This window comes from Gekko japonicus, unplaced genomic scaffold (genome assembly GCF_001447785.1).
Source record: "Gekko japonicus isolate JY-2015 unplaced genomic scaffold, Gekko_japonicus_V1.1 scaffold313, whole genome shotgun sequence".
Taxonomy (NCBI): Eukaryota; Metazoa; Chordata; class Lepidosauria; order Squamata; family Gekkonidae; genus Gekko; species Gekko japonicus.
The window spans coordinates 1,665,572-1,683,282 of record NW_015174283.1 but is presented as its reverse complement, the minus strand read 5'-3'; the positions used below and the strand labels follow the sequence as shown (position 1 = coordinate 1,683,282).

At 50.5% G+C, this 17,711-nt stretch overlaps 1 protein-coding gene across 1 annotated transcript; it reads right to left on the bottom strand.

Moving 5' to 3' along the window:
- Positions 1 to 213: 213 nt before the first annotated feature.
- On the bottom strand, positions 214 to 15,432 carry SCYL1 (SCY1-like, kinase-like 1; the record flags this gene model as incomplete). Its single annotated transcript, XM_015423905.1, has 5 exons — positions 15,225 to 15,432; positions 14,622 to 14,762; positions 13,807 to 13,929; positions 6,006 to 6,226; positions 214 to 304 (listed from the first exon to the last, which is right to left on the bottom strand). Coding segments are annotated over exons 1-5 (690 nt in total), but the record flags the coding sequence as incomplete, so codon positions are not given.
- Positions 15,433 to 17,711: the final 2,279 nt, after the last annotated feature.

Genomic DNA, 17,711 nt, shown 5'->3' with positions numbered 1-17,711 from the left:
TTATCGTAATGATTATGGATATTTCTGTTTATTTACATTTTATTTACATGTGATAGTTATGGTCCTTTATTTCGATTAGACTGTAGTTTCATGCATTGGTGATAACTGATTTTTTTGTCTCTGGGGAGTGATTTTTGTTTTCCACCTGTGATTCCTGCTCATTACTGCTTGTTTAACTCCTTTCATCCTCAAGCAAAGAACTGAGGTGCTCACCTTGCCAAGAGACCGGAGGGAGGATGAGCGGGAGAGGGGGCCGCTGAAGACCTCCCAGATGAGGCAGCCGAGACGCCACATGTCAGCAGACCTGTTACGACACAGGAAGGATCATAAGGGCAGCCGACAGTCCCAACAAAATCCCATGTGTCTCAGCACATTGATTTTTACGAAGTTAACATAAAAGAACAGAATTAAACTTCTAGACAGGCTTAAAATGCTAACTCAGCCACAGACATCCTAGAGTCAACAACGTAATTAAACAGAAATCCCATCCAAACAGGTCACCTACACTGACCTAAGTGACAGGAGTAGCCAATGTCAAGAAGAAGAAGAAGAGATTGGATTTATACCCCACCCTTCACTACCCAAAGGTGTCTCAGAGCAGCTTACAAAATCCTTTCCCTTCCCCTCCCCACAACAGACACCCTGTGAGGGCTGAGAGAGCTCTTGACAGAAACTGCTCTTTTTCAAGAACAGCTCTTATCGGATCTACGGCTTGCCCAAGGACATCCAGCAGGTGCAAGTGGAGGAGTGGGGAATCAAACCCGGTTCTCCCAGATTAGAGTCCGCACACTTAACCACTACACCAAACTGAGATGGCTCCATTAAACATATTTTGGGGAACTCTTTGCCCCCTGGCAGTGACGTTCATGATGTAATGCTCTGAGCCCTTAAATCAACCAGGAAGCTGAAACCACAGTCCCAAGATCAGTCTGGAAACTGCTCAGAATGCCAGGCAAGCCTCATGGGGGTATAACATGGATATGCACCAACGGAACACTCTGATGACATCACGACAGTGGAAACCCAGCGCTGGGTATGTCCAGATGGGGCAGGCTTCCCAAGTACTTACCGTGATTCGGCGGGGGACACAGACGTCTTCACAGGATCATTCCTGTGGGGACAACAGACGCGCCGCACCATGCCGTTGCCAGGAAGTGATGCTGGGCGACTCTCTGGCAATGGGGCTGGAAACTCGATGGTAGCATCGAGTTTTCAGCCCCATTGCCAGAGCGTCGCCCAGCGTCACTTCGTGGCGACAGCATGGTGCATTACAGGGAGGGATGGTCTGGCTGGGGAGCATGTTTTCCCCACCGGATCACGGTAAGTACTTGGGAACCCTATAGGGATCCTAAGTCCCCCCGGGGCCGGGGAAAACCCCGCTCCACCCCAACATGTGCGTCACCCGGACGTGACGCGGGCACGCCGGGCGCGGGGCCACGGCCATACAAGGGAAAACTCTATGGTTTTCCCTTGTATGGCCGTGGCCCCGCCCCCATCGTGCCTGGCATCCTCCTGTCACTTCCGGGTGACGTGTGTGCGGCGTGCGCATGCACAAGACACCGGCCGGGAGCCCCCCACTCCCGGCGAAGATAGACTTGGCAACCCCTGAACCCTAAGACGGGGCTTTTGCTCAGCAGGGCTTTTGACTGGCCATTGGGAGATTTGATTGGCTGCCCAGATTTTTTAAAATGTTGCTTTGGCAGCGACAGCCACTACAGATCTTCACCATGTGACTCAAGGTAAACTGCAGCAGCCATTGTGTGGCTGGCTCGGCCTCCTGTGGCAGCCATTTTGTGACTGGGCTCATCACCCTGTGTCAGAATGCCAAAAGTGCCCATGGGCTGAGAAAGGTTGGGGACACCTGGTGTTGGGGGTGGGGCAAGACTCAGCCGACATCCTAAACCACCCCCACCCCAGCCCTCATCCTACGACCAATGCTCCCTCTAAGCTGTGGAGACTCGTGAGCAAAAATTCTACTTTTGTGAGCTACTGGCATTAAAGCAATGAGCGAGCGATCTGGCTACTGCATAAATTAGTTTGCTCTGGAGCCATCCTTCCTGAGCAAAGACAAAAATGTGTGAGCCGGAGGCTAAAAAACTGTGAGTTAGCTCACACTAACTCAGCTTAGAGGGAACACTGCCTACGACTAGTGTTACTGGGGATCTTGTGCATGGGAAAGCCTGTGGTGTTCCCTAGCATTATGCCTTTCCCCGCACTCATTCCTGCCTTGGTATCTGTTTTCAACAGCAGGATTCCAAAAGTCCGAGAATGCGCTTTTCTCCTGGCTGCTCAGCTGGCTGTGCATTTAGAGGAATGGTCTGCAGTATGTGAGGTGTGAGTGATCAGTCCTGACTCTTCCTTCTGTTTTGCCGCTGATCAGCTTGTGGGCAGCCAAAAGCTAAGCTCTGCCTTACTGCCAACTTCTCTCTGGGAGGGATCAGAATTTGAGGAGTGGATTGTTAAAAACATTTCGATAAACAAAAAACATTTCATCATCTATATAGCAGGAGACAAGCTAGGGAAGTGCTTAGGCCTTTAGATGGCCAAGGAATGAAAGGATTGCATAAGACAGATGGGGAAATGGCAGAAAAACTTGAAGGAACTTTTGCAACTGTTTTTCACTGTGGAAAATGTGGGGCACATAGCCAAAGCGAAGCAGTTTTGGGGGAAGGGTGTCTGTAGAATTGTGTCAAACTGACATGACAAGAGATGAAGTTCTAGGACTACTAGGCCTCCACTTCCAAGTGGCATAAACTTGAGGGTTAAGGATCTCAAATGTGGAACTGCTCATCTACTAATTTATATAACCTTGCTAAAAATCAGCCTCTGTACCAGAGGACCAGAAAATAGCAAACATGACACTGATTTAAATTTTTAAAAAGCAGATCCAAGGAAACTACTCCAGGTAATTTAATAAAACTATTATTAAAGACAGAATTATTGAACTCATCAAGGAACAAAGCCTGCTGAGGGAAAATCAGCGTGGCTTCTGTAAAGAGAAGTCCTGCCTCCCCAACCTATTGGAGTCCTTTTAAAAGATGAACAAGCTTGTGGATAAGACTAATCTAGTTGATATAATAATACTTGGACTTCCAAAAGACTTTTGACATGGTACCTCACCAAAGACCCCTGAGTAAGCTTCAGCAGTCATGGAATAAGAGGATGGGTGCTTGTAAAGTGATGCACATAAAGTGAGCCAGTTTGGTGTAGTGGTTAAGTGTGTGGACTCTAATCGGGGAGAACCGGGTTTAATTCCCCACTCCTCCACTTGCACCTGGCTGGATGACCTTGGGCAAGCCATAACTCTGGCACAGCTGTTCTTGGAAAAGAGCAGTTTGTGTCAAGAGTTCTCTCAGCCCCCCCTACCTCACAGGGTGTCTGTTGTGGGGAGGGGAAGGGAAAGAAGTTTGTAAGCTGCTCTGAGACACCTTTGGGTAGTGAAGGGCGGGGTATAAATCCAATCTCTTCTTCTTCTTTTTCACATTGGGACAAAAAAATCCCATCTTCAAGTATAGGCTAATGGGGTCTGAACTTGCTGAGACTGAGCGGAAAAAAGATCTTGGGGTCATAGTGGGTAGCTCAATGTCAACCCAGTGTGCTGTGGCAGTGAAAAAGGCAAACTCTGCATTAGGGATTATTAGGAAAGAGATTGACATAAAACAGCTGATATTACAGTGCTCCTGTACAGATCTACGGTGCGGCCTCATTTGGAACGCTGCGTACAGTTCTGGTCACCATATCTGAAAAAGGGACATCACAGAGCTGGAAAAAAGGTACAGAAGAGGGCAAACAAGATGATCTGAGGGTTGGAGCACCTTCCCTATGAGGAAAGACTGAAGAGTCTGGGACTTTTCAGTTTAAAAAAGATACAGCTAAGTGGGGACACGATAGAGGTTTATAAAATTATGCACGGGGTGCAGAGAGTTCACAAAGAGAAATTTTTCTCCTCCAAAAATACTAGAACTTGAGGGCATTCGATGAAGCTGATGGGCAGTAGGTTCAGGATGGACAAAAAGAAATACGACTTTACACAGAGAGTGATTAAAATGTGGAATTCGCTGCTGGAGGATGTTGTGATGGCCACATGAATAAACAGCTTTAAAAGGGGATGATATGGATTCATGGAGGACAAGTCTATCAGTAGCTAATAGCCATGGTGACTGAAGGGAACCTCCACATTCTGAGGTACTAAACCTCTTAATCCCAGAGCCAGGAGGCAACATCAGGGGAAGGTCTTGGCTTCTATGCCCTGTTGTTGACCATCAAGAAGAACTGGCTAGCCATTGTACGAGACAGGATGCTGGACTAGATGAACCGTTGGTCTGATCCAGCAGGGCTCTTCTTATGTTCTTATGCTTTTACAGAAGAAAAATCGGTTAAATGAAAGGAAGCAAAGAAGCAGGAACATACAGACAGTTCTCTCAATGGAGGCAAGTAAGCACTGCAGTTCCGCAAGGATGTTGGGGCCTGTGCTATTTAATTTATTCATAAATAATTTGGAATTGGAGTGAACAGTGTATTGGAGGAGAAGAATTTGAAACCCTACCTGTGGAGCTTCCAGGAGCGTGTTCACTACAGTCAGGGCTTTTTTTGTAGAAAAAGCCCAGCAGGAACTCATTAGCATAACAGGCCACACCCAACAGCTGAAACTCATTAGCATATTAGGCCACACACTGTCACGACAGCTCTTTAGCATATTAGGCCGCAGCCCCGTGTTGCCAAAAGTGTGGTCATCCAGCCACACCCACCTTCTGCTTCTTATTGTTTACCTTGTTTGTTGTCAAAACCCAGGACCTTTTTTTGCAGCAGGGACTCCTTTGCATGTTAGGCCACACACGCCTACTGTAGCCAATCCTAATGAGTTTCTGCTGTTGGGTGTGGCCTATTATGCTAATGAGTTCCTGCTGGGTGTGGCCAACTCGGGAGCCAGCCGGAACTCCATTCCTGTGCGTTCCTGGCCAAAAATAGCCCTGGTAACAACACTGTCCTATTAGGTATGCCACAGTCCTCCCTACCATGGAGGACGCTGTGCTTCCTTCATTCCTTCCCTTGTTGTGTCCTGCATGTAAGTAGAGGAAAGCTGACGTCTGGGAAGCGTGCCAGGATTGGTGTGCATTGGGTGGCTGCTTCCATACAGAGACTGTGGGGTGTGTGGCTGGTGTTGCTACAGACTCCACTGCAGTTGCTATGCTCTTCACTCCGTGGAATTGGGTCTTTTGGGGCATTCCCTCCCCCCCTTCTGGGGGAACACAGAGTACCGATTAGCCGCGTTGGCACCACACTGGCATCAGCAACGTGCCAGCATAGAGATCTTACAATCTAAGCTGCCCTGGGCATCGCGTTCTCAGAATTTTATTCTGAAAATGGCTGAGCTCAGAGGAATCCTGGTGGCTCCAAATTTCTGTACTGTCACACAGTTTGGACAAGATTTTTGTTTGGAAGAAACAGTTAGGAGGACACCGTTTGGACAAGATTTTTTAAAGACCTGCCTATGTAGAGGATAATACAGACTGCTCAATGTTCACCTTAGCAGTCTTAAAGGTTCTTTTTTCTTTTTGCTCCCAGAGCTGAAAAGTGAGACCCCCCCAAGTACCACTTTTTTTTTTTGCTTACTTGTTTGTTTTGAGAATCTATATGCCAAGTACAATGTGTCCAAGGGGGGCAGCTACTTTGACAGAGTGCCACACTACAATAAAACCACAGATCAACAGAGGGGGCCACACCCAGAAGACGTGGGCCCTACAGAATCCCCAGGCCCCCAAAGCTGTTCTTCAGGAAAACCTTAGACAACTGGTACTGTGGGGAAATTAAGCTTAATTCACTCTGTTGCTGTGGAAACCATTAAGGCTACGATATTTTACAGATCTCACGGATGAAGCATATGCAAAATGCGCAGGGATCTCAGAGCGAATTAAAAGTTACTTCTCCCACTGCACCAACAGTCCCTTGCTTTTTGCTCCATGCTTGGTGCGGCCACTTCCTTTTCTCGCTTCAGAAAAACTCACCATTTCTCTCCGAGGGCTTTGCTGTTTTCTGTGAGCTCTGGTGGGTCATATTTCTCCAGCTCGGGGACCCCCTTCCGAGGTACAGCACTGTCCCCCACTGCAGAGCACATGTAATCCAGACCACCCAGTTTCCACTCGCCGGCCCGGTCCACGAACACAGCTGCTGCGCATACATTGTTGTGGATGAGGTGACAGTCATTCACCAGGAAGCTGAGGGCTTTCTAGAAAGGGAGCAGAGACTAGGAAATAAGGCAGGGCGGTGTGTGGGACCTGAATTCCTCCTTAAAACCGACCTCTTCCAAGACCTCTTTGCCCCGCCTATATCCCCCTCCCCAATCTTTATTGCCAACCCCACTGAAGCCTTGGTAAGTGTAACTGCACTAGTTCACATTTACCACTTCTGACACCTTTCTCTTTCCATAAACTGCTTTGCTTTTAACTGTAAGCTCCTTGGGGCAGGGGCATTGTGCAAAGTACAATCAAGTAAGACTTTCATTGGGATTAATGAATCGGGAAACCAGCATCTCGTTCTTATCATCTACACAGATTAGACTTGCCACATGCGACTTGGTTTGTTCTCACCGTCGATTAACATGAATGAGCCCCTTAAGATGCTCAGGATGGAAAAAGGGCGGAGAGTAGAGAGCCTTCCTTCACTGATTTAACGTGGACATAAATGTAGCTGCAGAATCCTTTACTCTAAGGATTACATTAATCCTAGTGCAGAACACTGCAGCCAGACTGCTGCTCAGGGCCAGCTACCAGGAACATACGTCCCCAATACTACAGCAATTACACTGGCTACCGATTCACTCCCAAGCCCAATTCAAGGTCCTGGTTTTGACCTTTAAAGGTCTACATGGCTCGGGACTGGGCTATCCGAAGGACCATCTTCTCCCAGATGTGCCTGCCGGGAACTAAGATCACACGGAAAGGCCCTCCTGACTGTCCCATCAATAAAAGAAGACTGTTGGTGGATATACAAGAGAAGGCCTTGTCAGTGCCGGCCCCATGATTGTGGAACAACTTCCCCAGGGAGGTGTGCCTGGTCTCCCCCGCCCCCCTTTCAGTCTCTAGGAGGCAGCTGAAGATGGTTTTATTTAGGACCGCATTTGGTTAAGTTTATTGGCAGTCACAGTGATCCATGCAACGGTCACCTCAAGGCTAGGAATTTTAGGAGATTGGAAATTTTGCTGAGAGGAGCATCAAAATCTGTTTTAATAGGGTTGTAACTTAATATTTTGTATTGTTTTACTGTTTTATCTGGCATTATGCCCTGTAAGCCGCCCTGAGCCTCCGGGGAGGGCGGGATAGAAATGTGAATAATAAATAAATAAATAAATAAATAAATTTTATTTTGTGTCTTTTATCTATGCTGTAAGCTGTCTTGAGCTCCGTAAGGCCGTAAGGAAGAAAGGCGGCTAAAGAATGTTTTAAATAAATAAAATAAATACTCCCAGGGTTTGTCTATATTTAAGAAATAACTATGCTGCCTAATCTTTATGCTCCCCGTCTCTTGATTCCCTGACCGATCTCCTATCTCTACTGCTCCCCTTCTCCTTCTCGCCCTTTTTTCTCCCAGTTCATTTTTTTACCGATCTCTAAACTGAAAATCTTTTCTCAAATCCCATCTTAGAGAAGCCATTCATTCAGCCAGTTTGGTGTAGTGGTTAAGAACGGTGGACTCTAATCTGGAGAACCGGGTTTCATTCCCCACTCCCTCACATGCAGCCAGCTGGGTGACCTTGGGCCAGTCACAGTGCTGTCAGAGCTGTTCTCTCAAGGGCAGTCCTTGAAAGAGCTCTCTCAGCCCCACCTACCTCACAGGGTGCCTGTTGTGAGGAGGGGAAGGGAAAGGAGTTTGTAAGCCGCTCTGAGACTCCAAGTGAAGGGTGAGGTATAAATCAAACTCTTCTTCTTCTAAAACTTGTACACGACTTGCTGTTGTAGAGAGGTAATTTAGATGAAACAATTTTAACACTCTCAAGTGCTAGATAAATGCCATGTAACAAAGTCACTTCCTGCTACGTTCATCTGTAGGTGGCCAGACACTTCCGCCCTTTTCCAATGCCTGCCTGGCACAGAGCCTCGAGATGAGATACACCCCACCACCCAGGCTGTCCTAAACAACTCATATATATATATACGAAGCTGCCTTCTACTGAGTCAGATGATTGGCCTTTCAAGGTCAGTATTGTTTACACTGACCAGCAGCAGCTCGCCAGGGCCTCAGGATGGGGTCTTTCACATCACCTACTACCTGATCCTTTTAACTGGAGATGCCGGGGGACTGAACTTGGGACCTTCTGCATGCCAAGCAGGGGCTCTACCACTTAGCCACAGCCCCGTCTGTCTGTCCCTGAACTTCAACAAGACAGTGGCCCCCTTGTTGCTCCGTTCTTCAGAAACAGCCCTGCTTCCCCTTCTGGAGAAAAGAAACAGCTGTGTATATATTTTCCACAGCAAAACTGCTGGGAGAAGGGAAGGGATTTTAGTGGGGAAAGTGTTAAAGTTGCCCCCTCATCTCATGTTGGTTTGATCTGCAGCCACATTTGGGGGGGGAAACCCAAATATCATGAAGCTGAATATCTCAAAGCAGCTCTGCCCATCCACCTTTCCCTGTTGTTGTTGTTGGTCAGTCGCACTCTTTGCGACCCCATGGACCACATCACGCCAGGCCCTTCAGTCCTCCAGAGTTTGCTTAATTCCATGTTCGTTGCATCGATGACACTGTCTAACCATCTCATCCTTTGCCCTCCCCTTCTTCTTTTTCCTTCAATCTTTCCCGGCATCAGGGTCTTCTCCAGTGAGTGCTGCCTTCTCATTTGGTGGCCAAAGTATTTGAGCTTCAGCTTCAGGTTCTGGCCTTCCAGGGAACAGTCAGGTTTGATTTCCTTTAGGACTGACTGATTCGTTCTCCTTGCAGTCCAAGGGACTCTCAAGAGTCTTCTCCAGCACCATAATTCGAAAGCATCTATTCTTCGGCACTTGGCCTTTCTTATGGTCCAACTCTCGCAGCCATACATGACTACTGGGAATACCATCGCTTTGACCATTTCCCTGGTTCAGCCCTAATACACACCTCTGAGCACTGATCACAGGGGTGGGGAGCCTGGCCTGTGGACATGCATGCCTAGAAATGCAGGGGCCTCTCTGGGATGAGGAAGGGCCCTAATTCAAGCCAGATACTGTGGATTAGGATTACCATTTTGGCTACACTGGGTTTGGGAGTGATGGCTACTCTGTACAGGCATCCCAGTGAATCACCAAAGCAACAGAATTTCCTGCCCCCGACAGCCGTGTGGAAAAGTCCTCATTAAGAAGAAGAGATTAGATTTATATCCCGCCCTTCACTCACTCAGAGCTGCTTACAATCTCCTTCCTTTCCTCTCCTCATAACAGACACCCTGTGAGGTAGATGAGGCTGAGAGAGGTCTGAGAGAACTGCTCTTGAGAGAGCAGCTCTGAGAGAACTGTGACTGACCCAAAGTCACCCAGCAGGCTTCATGTGGAGGAGTGGGGAATCAAACCTATTCTCCAGATTAGTCCACCACTCTTAACCACTACACCATCACTTTTTTCTTTGCTCTTCCACAGAAAGAATTTTCTCCCGTTTACTACCTGTGCAGACAATGTGAAGGCCTACAAAAAAAACCCAACTCCTACTCCTCAAAACCTCACATAACCACCCATCTCAAGACCAAACACGGAGAAGTTAAAGAAAACTCTCATGCCAACTACATCAAAGGAACCTTCACTTTTCAGCTCTCTCTAGAATTTCATGGGTTTTTTTTCCTACAACAGTGTCGAGGCCAGCTCAACAACACAGTTTCTGCCCCAAATAACAGAACCTGCCATTTGGTTTACCACAGTGCTAGTTCTGTTTCTTCTCTTCTTTCTTGCCCACGGCCAAAACCAGAAGCTTAAGTACCTCATGAGTACAGCACTGACTGTATTTTAATTGTTTTGACTACTCTGAACTCCATATATTCACATGGTCTGAATGCATCTTTAGACCCGAGTTGTTTCCTATAACTCTTTTTCCTTAGTGTTTCAATGTTAGGACACCCAGCCATTGCTCAGTTTTTATGTAAGTTGATTCTGGAGCAATCCATGATGGTGTGAACTTAATATAAGTTAGGAATAGCGCTGCCAAGTCGCGGTGGGGGATCAGCACGTCTTCACAGGATCCCTGCCGCGGGGGACAGCGATACGCGTTGCACCGCTGTCGCCAGGATGTGACGCATAGCATCACATCCTGACGACGGCGGTGCAACGCATATCGCTGTCCCCCGCGGCAGGGATCCTGTGAAGACGTGCGGAGCCGGGCCCCTGATGTCAGGGGGTGTGGCATATGCTGATGAGTTATGCTAATGAGTTCCCCTAGCTCTTTTTCTATGAAATGACCCCTAGGTAATTGTACAACAAAATTTAAAATAAAGTTGGTACAAAACCTTACTAGATGATGTGTGGAAAATTGCACTTCATCTAGTAAGGTTTTGTACCAATTTTATTTTGAATTTTGTTGTACAATTACCTAAGATGCAAGTACTAATGTTCATATGTATTATATTATGTATAAGCTTATAGACTCTTGGTGAGAAGAAGACGTTTGTCGAAACGGCATCGCATTCCGGAGACCACCGTCCCGTCGTTGTCATCTTCTATCTTATGTAACTGGATTTACAATTTGAATGTATCAGTATCACTTTCGTACATTTCATATTTATAACTATATTGCTATTGTTAAAGAAACATTGAGCGCACTTTACACAGTTCTTGTGGTTCCATCTTTTCATGTCTACGGACTGTGACCATATTTGTCTTTGTACATACTAAACTGATTTATGCCAGAGATAAGAGCTATACCCATTTTGATGCTAGGAGGACATGCTCTCTGCTTGAAATCTGGTGGTATCAGTCACACAGAAATTGTGGCAGATCTTCCTGGGCCATCCTTAACCCCGATGTTATCCACCTCATTGGTGGCGGTGCTAGTGTCGGCCCCTGTGTGAAAGCCTGGTGGAAGAGCTCTGTCTTGCAGGCCCTGCGGAACTGCATAAGGTCCCGCAGGGCCCTGATCTCCTCCGGAAGCTCGTTCCACCAGGTAGGGGCTGCCACCGAAAAGGACCTGGCCCTAGTCGCGGCGAGCCTTGCCTCCCGGGGGCCTGGAACCACCAGGCGATGTTGCGCCCCGGACCAAAGTGCTCTTAGGGGTATATGTGGAGAAAGGCGGTACCTCAGGTAAGTCGGACCCTGGCCATATAGGGCTTTAAAAGTAAGTATCAGCACTTTGAAATGGATTTGGTATGCTATTGGCAGCCAGTGCAGCGCTTTCAGCCCAGGCTGGATGTGCTCCCACTTGAGGAGACCCATCATCAGCCTGGCCGCCACATTCTGCACTAGCTGCAGCTTCTGGATCTGCTCCAAAGGCAGCCCCATGTAGAGAGCGTTACAGTAGTCTAACCTCGAGGTGACTGTCGCATGGATCACTGTAGCCAGGTCATCGCGGCCGAGGAAGGGAACCAACTGCCAAATCAGCCTAAGATGATAAAATGCCGATCTGGCAGTGGCTGCCACCTGGGCCTCCATAGTTAAGGAGGGATCCAGGAGCACTCCCAAACTTCCAACCTCCGACGCTGGCACCAACGGCGCCCCATCGAAGGTCGGGAGAGGGAGCCCCAACCCTGGTCCGCTCTGACTCAGGCACAGGACCTCCGTCTTCGCTGGGTTTAGTTTCAGTCGGCTCAGTCTGAGCCACCCAGCCACGGCTTGTAGTGCCCAGTTCAGATCTTCTGGGTTGGAGCCCGACCGGCCGCCCAACATCAGATAGAGCTGGGTGTCATCAGCATATTGATGGCAACCCAGCCCAAACCTCCTGGCAATCTGGGCAAGGGGGTGCATGTAGATGTTGAACAACATCAGGGATAGCACTGCCCCCTGAGGCACACCGCATTCAAGTGGGTGCCTCCGGGACTGCTGTTCCCCTATCGCCACTCTCTGTCCCCGACCTGGGAGAAAAGAGGCAAGCCATTGAAGAGCGAGCCCCTGTATCCCCACGTTGGCAAGACGGTGGGTCAGCAACTGGTGGTCGACCGTGTCAAACGCGGCCGACAGATCTAACAGCAACAGTGCCGCCACACCGCCTCGATCCAGATGCCTCCGAAGGTCGTCAGTCAGGGCAACCAGCACTGTCTCCGTCCTGTGACCTGGGCGAAAGCCGGACCGGAATGGATCCAGGACAGAAGCGTCATCCAGAAAGTTCTGAAGCTGTGTCGCCTCTGCCCTCTCAATCAATTTGCCCAAATAGGGCAAATTGGACACCGGCCGATAGTTGGCCAATCCAGCCGGGTCCAGAGTTGGTTTTTTCAGGAGAGGACGGACCATCGCCTCCTTGAATGCCTCAGGGAACCGTCCCTCCAAGAGGAACTTGTTGATAATCTCCCTTACGGCACCTCGAAACCCCTCGTGGCCCGCTTTAATGAGCCAGGAAGGGCACGGATCAAGACGGCACGTGGTTGGGCGCACAGATGTGAGCAGTCTGTCAACTTCCTCCAGACTGAGCGGGTCAAAACATTCTAAACCCTGCGATGACGCGCAAGGGGCCTCAAGTTCACTCACTGTTTCAATTGTGGCAGGGAGGTCACGGCGGAGCATCAAGACTTTATCTGCGAAATAGCTCGCAAAAGCCTCACAGCCAATATCCAATTCCCTACTGCTTTGTCTGCCATGAGGCAGAGCTGTCAAAGACCAAATTGTTCTAAATAACTGGGCTGGGTGTGAGCTCACAGACGCAATCCTGGCTGCATAGAACTCCCTCTTAGCAGCCCTTACTGCCATCTCATAGGATCTCATAAACGTCCTATAAGATGTTCTTGATGCTTCGTCGCGAGCACGCCGCCACCATCTCTCTAGCCGTCTTAGCTCTCGTTTCATAAGCCGCAACCCCTGGGTATACCAAGGGGCCAGCCTAGAGCGAGAGCGCAGAGGGCGCCTGGGAGCGATCTCATCGATGGCTGTGGACAGTCGGTCATACCAGTCCTCCACAAGCTCGTCCAATGAGCCGCCAGGGGGCATCAGATCCCGCAGAGCCATCTGAAGCCAAACAGGGTCCATTTGGTTCTGTGGGCAAGCTAAAATCTGCTCGCCGCCTAAACAGGGTTGGGGTGGGACATTCAGACGAGCCTTCAGGAAAAAGTGGTCCGACCATGGTACTGCCGCTGCAGTAATCCAGTCCACTGTAATCCCTGCCGCGAAGATCAAATCGAGTGTGTGCCCGGCCTGGTGCGTGGGGATCGCTACAAATTGAGAGAGTCCCAGTGCCGCCATGGACGAAACCAGATCCGCAGCCCGGCTGGAGGCCAGCTTAGGAGTGTTAGAGCATCTTTCCAGAAACAAAATATTCTGAGGGTCTCTTCTGCACTCCTGGAAGAGAGATTTTATTTCCTTCCCCTTATTTCCTTCTGCACTCCTGGGAGAGAGATTTTATTTCCTTCCCCACCTACATATGAACATCTGGGTGTAAACCTTACTCCTTATCCACCTAACCCCAAGGTTTTTACTAGCAGAATGTGGGAAACAGAAGGGCCTCAAAAGAAGAAGGTGCCAAAAAATTACAGGACTTGCTCTTTAAAGATTTGTCCCATTCCCCAGACAAAAATCAGCAGAGCTGGCCATCAAAAGCTACCTGGCTCAAGCAAAGGGATATAACTCAGAAAAGCCTATTTTTAGCTATAAAAGCTCCCAATAGCAGGGTCCGAGCAATAACCTTTCACAACCCCCAGCACTCCATGGGACTCACCACTATCTGATGGAGACCCCATGAGATTTCCAGATCGCTCAAACCCTTCGTTTCGCCTCGCGACTCCAAATAGGCCCGCAGCGGCACCACCGGCTCGGTCACCACGTGCAAACATTTCTCCGTCTGCCAAAGCAAACAACAACATCTGACACCGGCTGCCACGTCAGGAGCAAGACTGGCAGGGCCGTGCCAGGAGCTCAACACTTGACTGGCCTCCCCCTTCTGCCCCCAAAGAGGGGCTGGGGAAAGCCCAGTTGTTTAGGTACAAAAGAAACATCCATGCTGGAGGCAAGACAGTCAGGGAAGAGTGCAGAAAGGTGCCGGGTAGGGCTGGAAGGCACCTGACAGGGCAGTCTTGAAGAAACTTAGCAAGAGCAGGTCTGGTGGGTGAGACCTTCTGCTGCCCCCCGCTCCCCTGCCTTGAGTTCCAAGATGGAAGAGAGATAGTATCTCAACAATGCCCTCAAGGAACCAGAAATGTTTTTCTAGTCCTAACTGGTAGAAGAGGGGAAATTAATGGGAGAAGAAGGGGACTGGGGAGAGGGAAGCACCAATGCTCCCAACCAAGCCAGCCCTCAAGCAGTCCTCTGCAAGCAAAGCTGCTGGTCTCCTCCATTGTAAGGACCCCAAGTCCACTGCCCGGTCCAAAAGTCGACTGGTGGGCTCAGCTTTCCTACAGCAAAGCAGGAACCCCCCTCAGCACCAAACGCTCAAACTAGGGTGCTTTTCAGCTGCTCTTGCCATCTCCACACACGCCCCCCCAAAAAACAAAGAAACAAACAATGAGACCCATAAGTAACCCCTGACTCTACTACCTCTAACCCGTCAATGTAGGACAGGATGTTGGGGTGCCGCAGAGTCTTCAAGTGCTTGAAGGCGGCCTTGGCCAGTTGCGTGTGTTCTTCCGAGTTCGGCTTCACGTCGTACACGAAGAGGGACACAGGCTCCCCAGTAGCCTGCAGAAAGGAGGGCGGGGGGAAGGGGGGCGGAAGGGAGGTTAGAAGGGGACGGGGGGAGCTGTCCTGGCGCAGCGCCACTTCGAGCGCTCCAGAGAGGGGCAGGAGCCCTTTCTCGCCCTGGAGATGCTGCTGCTGCTGCCGCCCATCTCCATCCAGGCTTTTAGGCAGCTATCAGGGAGGGGGGTGTTAGAAACCTTCCTCTGCCACCCTCTCTCCATTTCAAGCGGAGTAGAAACGTTTAGAAGGGGGACCCAAAACGCTGTTCTTCTGCGTGCGCCTACAAAGCGCATCCACACCCCAGTTTGCTCAAACGTCAGGATTCCCCATCAGTGTTCTGGCCTGGGGATCTCCCCGCCGCCCCTGTCCCGGACAAAGGAGAGAGGCCCCTCTTGGCGACGTGGCACCCCTCCACCCGCCTCCCGGGTGAACTTCTGCCTGCGCCCCCCGCCTCCTTCCGACCTTCCTCCTGCCGCGGTGCAGCTGCCAGGGCCCGCCCGGCTGTAGCGGGGGCTCTTGGGGGGCGACGCTCTCGAAGGGGAAGTCGCGGATCGGGTCCCGGGCGAAGAACCACATCCTGGCCGGGCTTGGTTTTTCCTCCTCCGGCTGCTCGATGGAGCGGCCCCAGCAGGAGGCGCCACCAGACTCCGCTCCCCTGGCAGGCTTAGCCCCGGAACCCCTTCACTGCCCCGGAAGTGTTTGCAACGCCAGCGCGGAGAGAGCTTCTGAGCATGTGCAGAGTATTTCTCCCACTCCGCCTCCCGGAAGTGAATGAGCAGTAGCGCCGCGAACCGGCTGGAGGAGGCGCCTGCCGTCTTCTAAGGAGGGAGCGGTATGCTGCTGGGAGAGTCTCTGCTCGACTCTAGCGGAGATGCACATCACATATCTCGTTGCGTGCAAAAATACCGCTGGTGATTAAGGCGAACTCGCCCCCGGTCTCCCCCTCCGGGATTCTGAGCTTTCACAGGGCTTCGGTGGGTTCCTCCCTGCGTTTCTATGTTGGTTAATTTGGGGAAAAGGTAAAAGTCGAATCTACATGGATCCTCATGAATTCATATGATTTTTACATTGAAACGAAATAAAACTGTAATGTATCAGAATCCTCACTTGAATCGGCCCATTTACATTCAATGTTAAGCTTCAAGCCAGACCAGGGCTCCTCTGAGCGAACTTCCTATTGGTCGCTTCGTAACAGCGACCAATCAGAACGATACCATTCCCTAGGAGGGAAAGACTCCCATTGGCCTTTATCCTAGCAATCTCATTGGTTGTTATTTGTAAATAGGCGTGGCTACATTAGCCCGGTTATGTTTAAAAGGAGCATAAGCTCCCACTGTTTTCTGTTCTGGTTTCTTACTGAGTTGAGTGCTTGTTCGTTACTTCCAATAAAGCTGAATCACTTGCTGAATCACTCTAAGAGTCCTTTGTTAGCGCGATCTAACAATTGGCGACGAGGGTGGGATGTTAGAGCAGGTAGGCAGCCCTGCGGACATCCACACTTCGGACTCGGAAGAAAGCGGGCAAAGCACAGCAGCCGATCCGGCGGAGGCGCCACCAGCTCCGGTGCCCAAGTCTCCCACGATGGCTGGAAGCCAGAAGTTCGAATGCTTCGAACCCTCCTCAGAAGACTGGGACTCCTACCTGTCCAGGTTCGAGTTCCATCTGGAAACCTACGACATCACCGATGAGGCGAAGAAACGGGCATGCCTCCTGAGTTCCTGCGGGAAGGGGACCTTCGACATAGCCAGGTCGTTGGTGGCCCCAACTGATATAAAGACTGTCACCTACGCTGACATCACGGAGAAGCTTAAGGCTCACTATTCTCCACAACCGTCGGAGATCGCCTGCCGGCACGCTTTTTACAAGCGGAACCAGGCCGGAGGCGAGACCATCGCAGATTTCGTGGCGGCCCTTCGCAAAGCCGCACGGCCATGTAATTTCCACAACGTGGAGGAAGCCCTCAGAGACCGTCTCGTCTGCGGTCTCAAAGATGAAAGGCTGCAACAGAGGCTGTTCGCCCGCACCACCCTGACCTGGGCAGTGGCCTACGAAGAGGCCGTGGCCGCGGAAGCAGCGGAGAAGTCCACGAAGGAGGTCCGCCAGCGGGTGGCAGAGCCCAGTATACACGCTCAACGAGACAGCGAGGGCGAAGACGCGGATGATGACGTCAACGCGGTTCGAGGCAAGCGGACCCCAGCGAAGACTACCAACGTCAAGCCTTGCTCCGGTTGTGGCGGGAAGCACCAGCGCGGCTCCTGTTGGGCTCGTGATGTCGACTGCAGAGCGTGTGGGCGGCGTGGTCATCTGGCCAGAGTCTGCAGATCAGCGAAGAAGGATCCCTCAACTAACAACCGGTCAGCGCAGAGGGGCACTCCAGTCAGCACCCAAGGCAAGACCCGTTCCTCAGCATCGGAAGCAAGCTGCCAGTTGACGGCGACCTTGTCGAGCGCATCGGCCGTAAATCGCACCAGCAGCCAGGGCAAGATCACCGTGACTCCACTCCTCGACGGCCGACCCTGTACAATGGAGGTGGACTCAGGATCGTCCGTGACGGTGATTTCTGCCGCGTCCTGGCGCCAGTTGTTCCCGAACCGAAGCCGGCGGCGGCTCCAGCCTGCGGGAACCAGAGTGTCCGACTTCCAGGGCAACCGAATTCCCTTGGCCGGACGGGACTCTGTTACTGTTGAGTATAAGGGGAAATGTGTTAAACTGTCATTCCTGATTGCAGAGGGAGACCGGGTTAACCTGCTAGGGTTAGATTGGTTTGAGCCATTGGGCATCGGTATTTCTGGGATTAACAGGATGTCTGAAAATAAATGGGGCATGCTGTACGACCTGTTCCCTGATGTATTTGCCGAAGGGTTGGGAAGGTACAAGGGCCCCCCGGTTGCGTTTGACTTAGATCCGTCAGTCAAACCTATTAGGTTGAAGTATCGGAAAGTACCTGTG